The sequence below is a fragment of the Bison bison genome, unplaced genomic scaffold (assembly GCF_000754665.1).
Source record: "Bison bison bison isolate TAMUID 2011002044 unplaced genomic scaffold, Bison_UMD1.0 scf7180017864485, whole genome shotgun sequence".
Classification (NCBI taxonomy): Eukaryota; Metazoa; Chordata; class Mammalia; order Artiodactyla; family Bovidae; genus Bison; species Bison bison.
The window spans coordinates 6,448,018-6,461,247 of record NW_011495045.1 but is presented as its reverse complement, the minus strand read 5'-3'; the positions used below and the strand labels follow the sequence as shown (position 1 = coordinate 6,461,247).

Sequence of the window (13,230 nt, the reverse complement as noted above, 5' to 3'; positions counted from 1 at the left end):
CATCTGGTCCCATCACTTCATGGCAAACAGATGGGGAAACAATGGAAATAGTGACAGACTTTATTTTCTTGGGCTCCAAAATCACTGCAGAAGGTGACTGCAGCCATGAAATTAAAAGATGCTTGCTACTTGGAAGAAAAGCTGTGACCAACCTAGACAGCATAATTAAAAAGCAGAGACATTACTTTGCCAACAAAGGTCCGTCTAGTCAAACCTATGTTTTTTCCAGTAGTTATGTATGGATGTGAGAGTTGGACTATAAAGAATGCTGAGCACTGAAGAAATGATACTTGAACTGTGGTGTTGGAGAAGACTCCTGAGAGTCCCTTAGACTGCAAGGAGATCCAACCAGTCCATCCTAAAGGAAATCGGTCCTGAATATTCATTGGAAGGACTGATGTTGAAGCTGAAACTCCAATACTTTGGCCACCTGATGTGAAGAACTGATTCATTGCCAAAGATCCTGATGGTGGGAAAGATTGAAGGCGGGAGGAGAAGGGGACGACAGAAGATGAGATGGTTGGATTGTATCACCGAATTGATGGACATAAGTTTGAGCAAGCTCCAGGAGTTGGTGATAGACAGGGAAGCCTGCCGTGCTGCAGTCCATGGGGTCTCAAAGAGTCGGACATGACTGAGCTACAGAACTGATGAAGACCTACAACATCTTCTAGAACTGACACCCAAAAAAGATGTCATTTTCATCATAGGGGACTGGAGTGTAAAAGTAGAAAGTCAAGAGTTACCAGGAATAACAAGCAGGTTTAGTGTTGGAGTACAAAATGAATCAGGGCAAAGGCTAACAGAGTTTTGTCAAAAGAACATGGTGGTCTTAGCAAACACCCTTTCCCAACAACCCAAGAGATGCCTCTGTACATGGACATCACCAGATGGTCAGTACCAAAATCAGATGGATTCTATTCTCTGCAGCTGAAGATGGAGAGCCTCTGTACTGTAGTCAGCAAAAACAAAACCTGAACCTGACCAGCTCAGATCATGAGCACCTTATTGCAGACTTCAGACTTAAATTGAGGAAAGTATGGAAAACCACTAGGCCATTCAGGTACGACCGAAATCAAATCCCTTATGATTATACAGTGGAAGTGCAAGTAGATTCAAGGGATTAGATCTGATATTCAGAGTGCCTGAAGAACTATGGATGGAGGTTCATAACATTGTACAGGAAGCAGTGACCAAAACCATCCCAAAGAAAAAGAAATGCAAAAAAGCAAAGTGGTTATCTGAGGAGGCTTTACAAAAAGCTGACGAAAGAAGAGAAGGCAAAGGCAAAGGAGAAAGAGTAGTATATCCAACTGAATAGAGTTCCAGAGAATAGCAAGGGGAGATAAGAAGGCCTTCTTAAATAAACAATGCAAAGAAATTGAGGAAAACAGTAGAATGGGAAGGACTAGCGATCTCTTCAGGAAATACCAAGGGAACATTTCATGCAAGAATGGGCATGATAAAGGACAGAAGTGGTAAGGACCTAATAGAAGCATAAGAGATAAAGAAGAGGTGACAAGATACACAGAACTATATAGAAAAGGTCCTAATGACCCGGATAACCATGATGATGAGGTCACTCACCTAGAGCCAGACATCCTGGAGTGTGAAGTCAAGTGGGCCTTAAGAAGTATTACTATGAACAATGCTAGTGGAGGTAACAGAATTCCAGCTGAGCTATCTAAAATCCTAAAAAGATGATGCCATTAAAGTGCTGCACTCAATATGCCAGTAAATGTGGAAAACTCAGTAGTGGCCACAGGACTGGAAATGGTCAGTTTTCATTCCAATCCCCAAGAAGGGCAATGCCAAAGAATGTTTCAACTACCATGCAGTTGCTCTCATTTCACCTGCCGCTGCTGCTGCTAAGTCGCTTCAGTCGTGTCCGACTCTGTGCGACCCCATAGATGGCAGCCCACCAGGCTCTGCTAGCAATGCTCAAAATCTTTCAAGCTAGGCTTCAGCAGTATGTGAGCCAAGAACTTCCAGATGTACAAGCTGGGTTTAGAAAAGGCAGAGGAACCAGAGATCAAATTGCCAATGTCCACTGGATAGTAAAAAAAGCAAGTGAATTCCAGAAAAAAATCTGCTTCATTGACTATGCTAAAGCTTTTGACTGTGTGGGTCACAACAAACTGGAAAATTCTTAGAGATGGGAATACCAGACCACCTTACATGTCTCCTGAGAAACCTGTATGTGGTCAAGAAGCAACAGTTAGTAGATTGGTGCAATGTAATTGCAGTTTCGGACCGTGAACTTGAAATCATTTTAACTAGGCTTAAAACATCTTTATTAATAAAAATAATAATGATTACAGTCAACACATTTTTGCCAATGAGAAATAAATCTGTTTATTCCTGTAGCATAAAAACCCTCTCTTCAGGATTCAGTTAACTCTTGGAAAGCATTTTCTGCTTCCTGCTGGTTGTGGAAGGCTTTTACCTGCAAAAAGTTGTCGAGATGCTTGAAGAAAGGGTAGTCGGTTGATGCAAGGTCAGGTGAATCTGGCTACTGAGGCAAAACTTCAGAGCCCAATTTGTTCAACTCTTGAACCGTTGATTATGCGGCATGCTGTCGGGTGTTGTCACGGGGAAGAACTGGGCCCCTTCAGTTGACCAATGCCAACTGCAGTCATTGCAGTTTTTACTGCATCTCATCAATTTGCTGAGCATACTTCTCAAAGGTAATGGTTTCACCAGGATTCAGAAAGCTGTAGTGGATCAGACTGGCAGCAGACCACCAGTGACCATGATCTTTTTGGTGCAAGTCTGGGGCTTTGGGAAGTGCTTTGGAGCTTCTCGGTCAACTCTTGAGATGGCCATCACCAGCTGTCATATAAAATCCACTTTTTGTCACAATCTGATGGAGAAACAGCTTGCTATTTTGCAGAATATGAGATGACACTTCAGAACGATTTTTTAAAATTTTTGGTCAGCTCATGAGGCAACCACTTATGGAGCTTTTTCACCTTTCCAATTTGCTTCAATACTAAATGACCACAGAATGGTCAACGTTGAGTTCTTTCACAACTTCGATGACGGTTCTTGGTTGTTGTCAGCTGCCTATGGCAGGCCATTGCACTCCTCATCTTTTGAGGCTTTTGTCTCCTTTGTAAAACTTGAACCGCCACGGCACTGTATATTCGTTAGTTTCTGAGCCAAATGCATTGGTGATGTGAGTGTCTCTGCTGTTTTATGACTCATTTTGAACTTGAATCAAGAAACTGATAAAATCTGCTTTTTGTCTAACATCTTTTCCCTAAGTATAAACAGCAAATAATGTCATTAGCAAAAAAATGAAGCGAGAAACACCCATTAAAATGATGTATAACATAACCACATATATTTAAGAATGTATTCTAATATCAAATGGTAAAGTTCTACAGTGCAGAACTGCAGTTACTTTTGCACCAACCTAACAGAACCAGACATGGAACAACTCACTGGTTCAACACTGTGAAAGCGGTATGACAAGGCTATCTATTGTCACCCTGTTAATTTAACTTATATGAATTGTACAACATGTGAAATTCTGGGCTGGATGAATCACAAGCTGGAATCGATTGCTGGGAGAAATATCAAAAGCCTCAGATATGCAGATGATATCACTATAATGGCAGAAAGTGAAGAGAAACTAAAGAGCTTCATAATAAAGGTGAAAGAGGAGAGTGAAAAAGCTAGCCTATGATTGAGTATTCAAAAACTAAGATCATGGCATCTGGTCCCATCACTTCATGGCAAATAGAAGGGGAAAAAGTGAAAGCAGTAAAGACTTTATTTTTTTTGGTCTCCAAAATCACTGCAGATGGTGACTGCAGCCATGAAATTAAAAGACGCTGCTCCTTGGAAGGAAAGCTATGACAAACCCAGACAGTGTATTAAAAAGCAGAGACATCACTTTGCCGACAAAGGTCCATATAGTCACAGCTTTGGTTTTTCCAGTAGTCATGTACAGATGCGAGTTGGACCATAAAGAAGGCTGAGCACCAAAGAATCGATCCTTTCAAATTGTGCTGGAGAAGACTCTTGAGAGTCTAGTCAAAGCTATGGTTTTTCCAGTGGTTGTGTATGGATGTGAGAGTTGGACTGTGAAGAAAGCTGAGCGCCGAAGAATTGTTGCTTTTGAACTGTGGTGTTGGAGAAGACTTGAGAGTCCCTCGGACAGCCAACCAGTCCATCCTAAAGGAGATCAGTCCTGGCTGTTCATTGGAAGGTCTGATGCTGAAGCTGAAACTCCAATACTTTGGCCACTTGATGCAACGAGCTGACTCATTGGAAAATACCCTGATGCTGTGAAGGATTGAAGGCAAAAGGAGAAGGCGACAACAAAGGATGAAACGGTTAGACAGCATTATCGACTCAATGGACGTGAATATGAGCAAACTCTGGGAGATAGTGGAGGACAGAGGAGCTTGGTGTGCCGCAGTCCATGGGGTGTCAGAGGCCTACGCAACTTAGCAACTGAATAGCAATGTATTTGATTACATGCTCAACACTGTGAATTTTACCTTAGGTGCTGAATATTTTTGCTTTCCTACAAATATTCTTGAGCTTTGTTCTGGAACATACCTAAACTTAGAAAGAGTATGACCCTCTTGAGTCTTGCTTTTAAACATTACTTAGATGGGACCAGAACGTTGTTTAAACTAGGGCTCTTTCGTAATACTAACACACGACCTTTTGTTTGTTTGTTTTTATCCTCAGTGTCTTTTAAAAACCTTATTTTGCATTAGAGTGTAGCTGATTAACAACAATTGTGAGAGTTTCAGGTGGACAGCAAAGGTACTCAGCCACATACATACATGCACCCGTTCTCCCCGAACTCCCCTCCCATCCTCGCTGCCGTGGAACAGTAAGCAGAGCTCCCTGTGCTGTACAGAAGGTCCCTGTTGGTTGTCCTAAAACAAGACCCTTCTGAATCTAGCAGTCCCAGGAATCACGAGTTTTTCCAGTTTGGCTGGTAGAAACAGGTACTATTCCCAGCCCTGGATGGGCTCTGAGGAGTGTTTTTTGTATTGTCTTGGGAATTTCTTTACCTGGCTTTGGATGGTTTCTAACACATGCACCTGTTAATCAGCACTCTGCTGGACATTTGAGGGAAGCCATCTGTGGGCCTCTGGAGTTCCTGTGGCGCGCTCTCTCTGGCTCTCTGACCGGGAGTCCCGGCTGCCCCGTCTTCCCAGACTGTCTGCCCCATCTCCTCAGTTTGCTGGCCCCCTCTGTGCCTTGCGGCTGTCGGACTCTGGCCCAGTGCACTGGGCCCCTCACTGTTTCCCGTCTCTCAAAGATCACTGCCCTTATTGCTGACGTCCAGTGTCTTAGGAACTATTGTTTCATATATTTTGTCCAGTTTTTGGTTGTTTCAAGAAGGAAGTAAATCCAGTACCTGTTATTCCAGTTTGGCCAGAAGCAGATTGTCAGATTAAATCTTAAATGAATATTACTCTTTCAGTTTAATTTTCCAAAACATGGGTTAAAACTTTCTGATGATGTTATCTCCAAGTGAGATTAGTTTTCAGGAGCAAGCCCATATCTTAATGTAAGCAGTACCAGATGACTTCTTAATCCTTTGCAGCTATTTATAAACCTGCTGTGATGGTATCTTCCTGTTCCATGTAAAGCTGTGTTCTAATAAAGACTTAAATTCATTTAGTGTGTAGATGCTGTACCTTAATGATCAATTTTTTTCCAACCTGTTATCTTTATCCTCCTCTCCCTGCCAACCAATGGTGAAGATATAATGAAACTGGTGATGAGGCATTGTAAATAGTCCCTGCAGTCTTTTGGAAAACAAACTGAACTATATATTAAAAGGCAAAAAAGAAAAAAATGATTATATCCTTCAAGTCATTAACCCCACTTATAGAATTATAGCCAATGTAAATAAGATACATAAAAGCTATCTCTCTGAAAATGTTAATCATAGTGCTAATATACTGGAAAAATTGGAAATAATTTTTAAAAATCGTACTTGATTTACTTCATTATTTTCAGATGTACAGCAAAGTGATTTTTTTAGATTATATTTCATTACAAGTTATTACAAGATACTGAATTTCCTGTTATACCGTAAATCCTTATTGCTTATCTGCTTTTTGTATAGTAGTTTTATCTGTTAATTCCATATTCCTAATTTGTACCCCCCCTTCCCTCCCTCTCCCCTTTGATAACTATATGTTTGTTTTCTATGGCTGTGAGCCTGTTTCTGGTTTGTATATGGATTCATTTGTATTATTTTTTACATCCCACATATAAGTGATATCATATAGTAACTGTCTTTATCTGCCTGACTTCGTTATAACACTTCTAGGCCCATGCCTGTTGCTGTCAATGGGAATGTTTCATTTTTTTGGCTGAGTTATATTCCACTGTGCATCTGTGTGCCACATCTTTTGAGCCAGTCATGCACTGACGGGCATTTGGTTGCTTCTCTGTCTTGCTATTGTAAATGGTGCTGCTGTGAACATTAGGGTACACATATCTTTTCAAATTAGAATTTTTGCCTTTTCCAGATAATTATCCAGGAGTTGGATTACTGGGTCACATGCTAGCTCTATTTTAGCATTTTAAGGAACCTCCAAACCTCTTTTACCATAGTGGCTGCACAAGTTTACATTCCCCCCAAAGAGTAGGAGAGCTCTCTTTTCTCAACACCCTCTCCAGCATTTTCAGACTTTTTAAATGATGATCATTTTGAATAGTGTGAGGTGATACCTTTCTGTGGTTTTGACTTGCATTTCTCTAATGATGAGCAATGATGAGCATCTTTTCATGTGTATGTTGGCCATTTGTATGTCTTCTTTGGAAAAATGTCTGTTTAGGATTTCTGCCCATTCTTTGATTGTTTTTACAATATTGAGTTTTATGAGCTGTTTGGAGATTCTGGATAGTAACTCCTCGTTGGCCACATCACTTGCAAGTATTTTCTTCCATTCCTTAGGTTGTCTTTTTATTTTGTTGATGATTTCTGTGCAAAATCTTTTTAAGTTTGATCAAGTCCCATTTGTTTATTATTGCTTTTATTTCTTTATTGCTTTGGGAGACTGATCTAAGAAAATATTTCTACAATTTATGTCAGAGAATGTTTTGCCTATGTTCTCCTCTAGGAATTTTATGGTGCCATGTCTCACATTTAGGTCTTCAAACCATTTTGAGTTTATTTTGTATATGGTATGTGGGAGTGTCCTAATTTCATTGATTTACATGTAGCTGTTCATGTTTTCCAACACCACACGGTAAAGACGCTGCCTTTTCTCCACTGTATATTCTTACCTCCTTTGTTGTAGACTAATCGACTATATGTGCATGGGTTTATTTCTGAGGTCTATTCTGTTTCATTGATCTATGTATCTGTTCTTAATGTCAAAATAGGTACCCAATAAAAGGTTTTAATATCCAAAATATATTTAAAAACGACTACAACAGCAAAGAAACCCAAACAGCCCAATTTGAAAATGAGCAAAGACTTGCATAGATATTCTCCAAGAAGATTTATAGATGGCTAATAAATGAAAAACATTCAGTATCAGTAGCTATTAGGGAATGCAAATCAAAACCACAGTGCGATACCACTTCATACCCATTGTGCTAAGTCGCTTCAGTTATGTCTGACAGTACGCAACCGTGTGCACTATAGCTTGCTAGGCTTCTCTGTCCATGGGGATTCCCCGGGCAAGAATACTACAGTGGGTTGCCGTGCCCGCCTCCAGGGGCTTTTCCCGACCTAGGGATCGAACCCGCATCTCTTCATGTCTCCTGCATTGGTAGGCGGGCTCTTTACCACTAGTGCCACCTGGGAAGCCCTAATAACCATTAGTATCATTATTATAAAGACACAGAAGATAACATCTGGTAAGATATGGAAAAACTGAAATTCTTGAGTGGGAATTTCTAGTGGGCATTTCTGGGAATGTGAAAGGGTGCAGCTACTGTGGAAAACAGACCCGCAAAGTGTTAAATATATTACCATGTAACCCAGTAATTCCACTTTAAGGTATATACCCCCAAAGAACTGACACGGGGACTCAGACACTTGCACTTCAGTGTTCACAGCAGCAGCATTCGCAACAGCCAAAAGGTGGAAACAACCCAAATATCCCTCAAGAGATCAATGGATAAACAGTGTTGCAAGGCTACATATCCATAAGCCATAAAAAGGAAGGAAATTCTGGCACATGTAACATGGACGAACTCTGAAGGCTTTATGCTAAGTGAAAGAAGCTAGACACCAAAGAACCAAGCCTGTATGAGCCCACTTGTATGAGGTACCCAAGCAGTCATACTCACATAGAGAATAAACGGTGGTTCTCAAGGCCTGGAGATGGTGTTGTTTAACAGGTGCAGAATTTCAGTTTGTGCTGAAAATAAATTCTGGAGATGGATGGCAGTGATGGGTGCACAAAACTGGAATTGTACTTAAAGCCGCCGAACCATACACTTAAAAATGGTTAAATGACGAATTTTGTTACGTGTATTTTACCACAAAAAAGTATACATCTTTGTTAGATGTGTATATATGTGTGTATGTGTACACGTGTATGTACCTCATTAGTAACTCACATTCCAAAAAAGAGTAGCCTGAGGAGTGCTGATCAGCCATCCCGCCTGCTCCCCTCTCTCCCCAGGAGTGACACACGCGGCCATCTGGGCGGCCTGCATTTCTTATCTCAGTGCCGCGGTTCCCCCTGAGCTGAGGACGTCTGCTCAGGGCATCCTGCAAGGCCTGCATCTGGGTTTGGGGAGAGGCTGTGGTGCCATGATTGGAGGCGTGTTAGTCAACTTTTTTGGTAAGAATGGCTTGCTTTCTTTCCCGTTCTTCTTTGATGAAACCTTAAAAATTTTCAGCAACACCTCCATAAACTCTCAGGTTATTACTGAAGATCGCCAGAAGCTAGACTCTCGTTTTCATATTCTTTTTCTAGCTTTCACAGTAGTCAGAATTGCAGTGCAGTGTGCTTCAGTAGTTAAGAGGATTAGAGCAGACAGACAGTTAACCGCAGTGCAACACAGGTACCTCAGAGGAGCCAAACAAAGGAATAAGCCCACGTGCTTTTGGTGTGAAGTGCCCTAAACCTGTTGATGAAAATGCTGGAGAAAAGATAATCATCACTGTTTTTCCATCTGGCTTTGGTGACCTCCCTGCGCCTGTGGTAACAGTCTGTCTGCTCCATCAGCTCCCCCTTACTGGAAATACAGGGGCCGAGGTGCAGGTGGGATTATTCTGCTCCAGGATCTTGGACTACTCAGTCATCTATAGAAGGTGGGCTCAGAGATGTCTGAATTTATAGCACCTATTGAGCTTGGCTGTTTTAACTACAGATTAATAGGACTGTTTATAACAGGTAGATGGGCTTTATGAAGAAGAGAGCCCACTGCATTTTAAAAAGGCACTCAGAGACAGTCCCTTTATTTTATAAATGCAGTCTGATCAATGACAGATATGCAATACCAGCTCTTGGGTCTCTTGACAACTACCCAGACTTGTTTTTCCTTCGGTATGAAGCTAACGGCCACTTGCCATTCTCTGCTCTGCTGCCTTTGTCAGCTTTAGAACATCTACAGGCCTGGGTGAGGGCTACCCGCCTTTCCAGGAACTACTCTCTAGAGCGCCACTTGTTTTCACAGGGGCTGCTGCAACCTTCCGAGGAATTGGCATGGCCTGCCTGGTGATCCTCCTGCTCTTTGCCCTGATCCAGTGGCTGGCAGTACCAGATGAGGAAGAAGGTAGACATGTTCATTGATCCTTAATGGTTCTAAAGGCTGAAGCCAAGGGGAGTTCTGCACATACCCGTGAGAAACCCAGAGGTGGTAACAATGTGCCACAGACCTGCATGGCTCTGAGCTCGTGTGCACCACGGCTGGAGAGATGCCACTTGCTGTGTTGAAAAGAATACTGGTTGTTTAAATAAAACGGGGTTTTCTTCCTTTTGTTTTGTCTTATGGTACAAGGTACTGGGGAAAGTATTGGTTTTAAATTTCTCTGGTATTCTAAAGAGATTTAAATTTTAAATACATAAAGGACTGTACAGTCATTTTACTATTAGGGACAGGAAGTGGTATTCATCTCTGTGCCTTAACTTCATCTGAAAAAAAAAAAAACCTAAACGTTAATTTGAAGTCTTCCCTTAATTAGGCATGAGAGTGAAAATGGTAGCTGCTTAGTCGTGTCCGACTCTTTGTGACCCCATGGACTGTGGCCCACCAGGCTCCCTGGTCCATGGGATTCTCCAGGCAAGAGTCCTAGAGTGGGTTGCCATTCCCTTCTCCAGGGGATCTTCCCAACCCAGGGATTGAACCAAGGTCTCCTGCATTGCAGGCAGATTAGATATGGACTTCATTAAAATTACTATACACTAAAGGTTATATCCAATATAATATGTGGATGAAAACAAGTTTTCAACTTATTTGGGCGGTGAACTTTTTGTTTTTGAATGAAGAAGGCCAACCATTAAAACAAATATTCTTTCTCAGCTCCTGAGTCCTGAAACAGGCTCATCTTCTATGGTGTCTTGTCCTTTGAGGAGCATTTGCCTCAAGTACTCAAAGTGCTTCTATTAAGAGAAAAACTAACTTGTTACAGAAACCCCAGAGACAAATTTTAATGCCAACAAGTTACTCAGTCAGAAAGACCAATGCTGACTTTTCTCAGTCTTGTTCTACCATAATCCTAACCACATCATATCTCTTACATAGCTTGGTCCATGTCTTCAGTAGAAGTCTGATAAAAGCATCTGTCATGTGATTTTCCCATTTTGATGCTTATCTTTACAATTTCAGTTACTTTAAGTGGGCTGAAGCTATAACCTATGCCCCACAAATATGATATACTGATACATTAACAATACGTTTCATAAATATGTTCATGTCTGTTAGGCTCTGTAAGACCTAGAAGGCAGACATCACATTCATTTGCTCAGTAATCTCCACCAGGTAGAGAAGCCTCCCTTGCTGCACTGCAACTTGCTGACATTCCCAAGCACACTAGAATGGGCTTATCAAGGTTGTCTGTTTATTTTTTACTATTTATATATACTTACATGCATCTGTTTAAATATGCAGAAAATTGACAAATGATTTAAACACGATTTTCTCTCCAGACAAGACGATGTTGGCAGAAAGGATTCCTGTTCCTTCTAGCCCTGTTCCCATAGCAACCATCGACTTGGTCCAGCAACAGACAGAAGATGTTATGCCACGCACTGAGCCCAGACTTCCCCCCAAGAAAACCAAGCACCAGGAAGAACAGGAGGATGTGAACAAGCCAGCCTGGGGGGTCAGTTCCTCTCCCTGGGTGACCTTTGCCTACGCACTCTACCAGATCAAAGAGTTGATGCAGCTCACGAGGGACAGCCGTGCTTCTGAGATACAGCCTCTCCAGGTAAAGGTCCTCTGCCCCACCTTACACGGGCCTGGTTGTTCCAGATGTTCGTTCAGCGAAACTTCTGGGAGGTCTGATGGGGGAAATAAACATGCAGACAGGTAATTTCAGTACTTTCGTGACAAGTGTGTTACAGAGGTGTATACAAGGTCTCATAGGGAAAACTCTGCCTTACACAGTTCAGAAAGGCCTCCAGAGAAGACAGTACTTCTTGAAAGAAGTTCATTCTGATTTTCTATATTTCTTTAAAATGTCTGTGTTGATGGACACTAGTTACTGTGTGGATATATGGTTCTTGCCTTGGTGGATTATATATATATTAATCTCTAATTTAAAAATTCTAGTGGGGACTTTCTATATAGTAGTATGTCAATAAATATCTGATGAATTAGTTAGTACTCTGAGCCACTGTAGGCATCTTATAGGATACCCAACTGAGTGGAGTGTGGATTTGCTGGTGGGCTCACCTCAAAGATAAAAAGTGTGGTTTTTCTTATCCTTAGAGTTGTGGTCTCTCCTGAGTAGAGTCGAATCGCATGGATAAACATTGTAGGTAATTGTCACTGAAGCTATATTAATACTTTTGGAAAATGATTAAGTGTGACTTCGTTTAGCCAAAGTAACGAGTTTAACGTCCCTGTGTTCTTTTAATCAAATCATTCTCTTTCATGGGATGAATCGTCAGTTTTATATCTAGAGCAGTTTCAGAGGACATAGGAGGAAAAAAAATAAAGGAGAAAGACTTAAAAAGTACTTTGATAATTTCTTTAATTTGAAATACATTAATTTATCACAACTTTGTAAACTAACATAGTATTTCTATAGCTTAAACCAAATCTGATTCTTTGCTGGTAACGTCTAGTCCATGTATGATCTTACTGGTCTATCAAGATAAACTCATGCAAATCCTCTGCTCACAAGTCAAGAGGGACGATAAGAGGGTGGAAGACCGTATGAAGGAGGTGAAGCAGGAGAAAAAAATGAGGTCTTCTGCCCAAACGGCAGTGTTTTCATACTTCGGACACTTATCCTCATTTTCACAGAAGCCTATGAAGCTTAAGTATCATGAAACATTTTTTTCTGGTATGTTAAGATTAATTAAAACTAGCTGGTATAACTTATAAAGAAGTCATCATACGATTTTTTCTTTCACATTTTAGAATCAATTACAGAAATAAAACTTTTTTTTTTTTGGTGCTCAGCTATTTGAAGTGATGGGTATTAGTTTGGAGGGCAATCCATTAAAGAAAAACAAAAACATATTTTTTGATTTTCAGAAACCAGGAATGTGGTATTTTACAGACATGGTGTAGGTGATGTTCTGGAGTGATAGGTACTCCCTCAAACCAGCTGGTCACATAGGGGCTCATTTACTTTTTTTTTTTACATGGATGTTCCACCTTATTTGTTTAGTTAAATACACATCAGGATTCTTCATTTCAGGACCTTTCTTTTCCTGGTCCCATCTCCAAGGCCGAGAACGCCTTCCTCACTCCCTGTTAGACAAGGTGCCTTCCAGCCTTGAATGCTCTGGCCTCAGCAAGCGGCATGAGTTTCCATTCCATGCTGCTCACCCAGCGACTTGCCACAATGGCCAGTGGGGGCCCAGGAAGCATCTGCTGATGTAGACTGTTTTCCTCAGAGTAACAGGCATTTTGGTAGTAATGTATCCTTTATCCACAAGGTACATCTGCTTACAGTGTTTATGTTTTTCATGCGGCTTTGGCAGTTGCACGTAGGAAAGGAGATGAAAGGTAAGCCGTTCCACCCTTATTCCTCTATTACTTGTTTCCTGAAGTCGCTGCTTCAGGATGCTCTCCCCATGCTGCCTCTGTCTTACCTGAAAGCAT

At 41.3% G+C, this 13,230-nt stretch overlaps 1 protein-coding gene and 1 long non-coding RNA gene across 2 annotated transcripts in view; one reads left to right on the top strand and one right to left on the bottom strand.

Moving 5' to 3' along the window:
* The window catches only part of MFSD6 (major facilitator superfamily domain containing 6), a 70,395-nt gene that overhangs the window by 54,931 nt on the left and 2,234 nt on the right, over positions 1-13,230 (top strand). Inside the window, exons 4-6 of the mRNA XM_010862892.1 lie at positions 8,628-8,789; positions 9,628-9,726; positions 11,100-11,380. Of these exons, the coding sequence (XP_010861194.1) occupies positions 8,628-8,789; positions 9,628-9,726; positions 11,100-11,380 (542 nt within the window). The remainder of the gene's footprint in view (positions 1-8,627; positions 8,790-9,627; positions 9,727-11,099; positions 11,381-13,230) is intronic.
* The window catches only part of LOC105005043, a 4,550-nt gene continuing 3,451 nt past the window's right edge, over positions 12,132-13,230 (bottom strand). Inside the window, exon 3 of the long non-coding RNA XR_827279.1 lies at positions 12,132-13,220. This is a non-coding gene — a long non-coding RNA (uncharacterized LOC105005043). The remainder of the gene's footprint in view (positions 13,221-13,230) is intronic.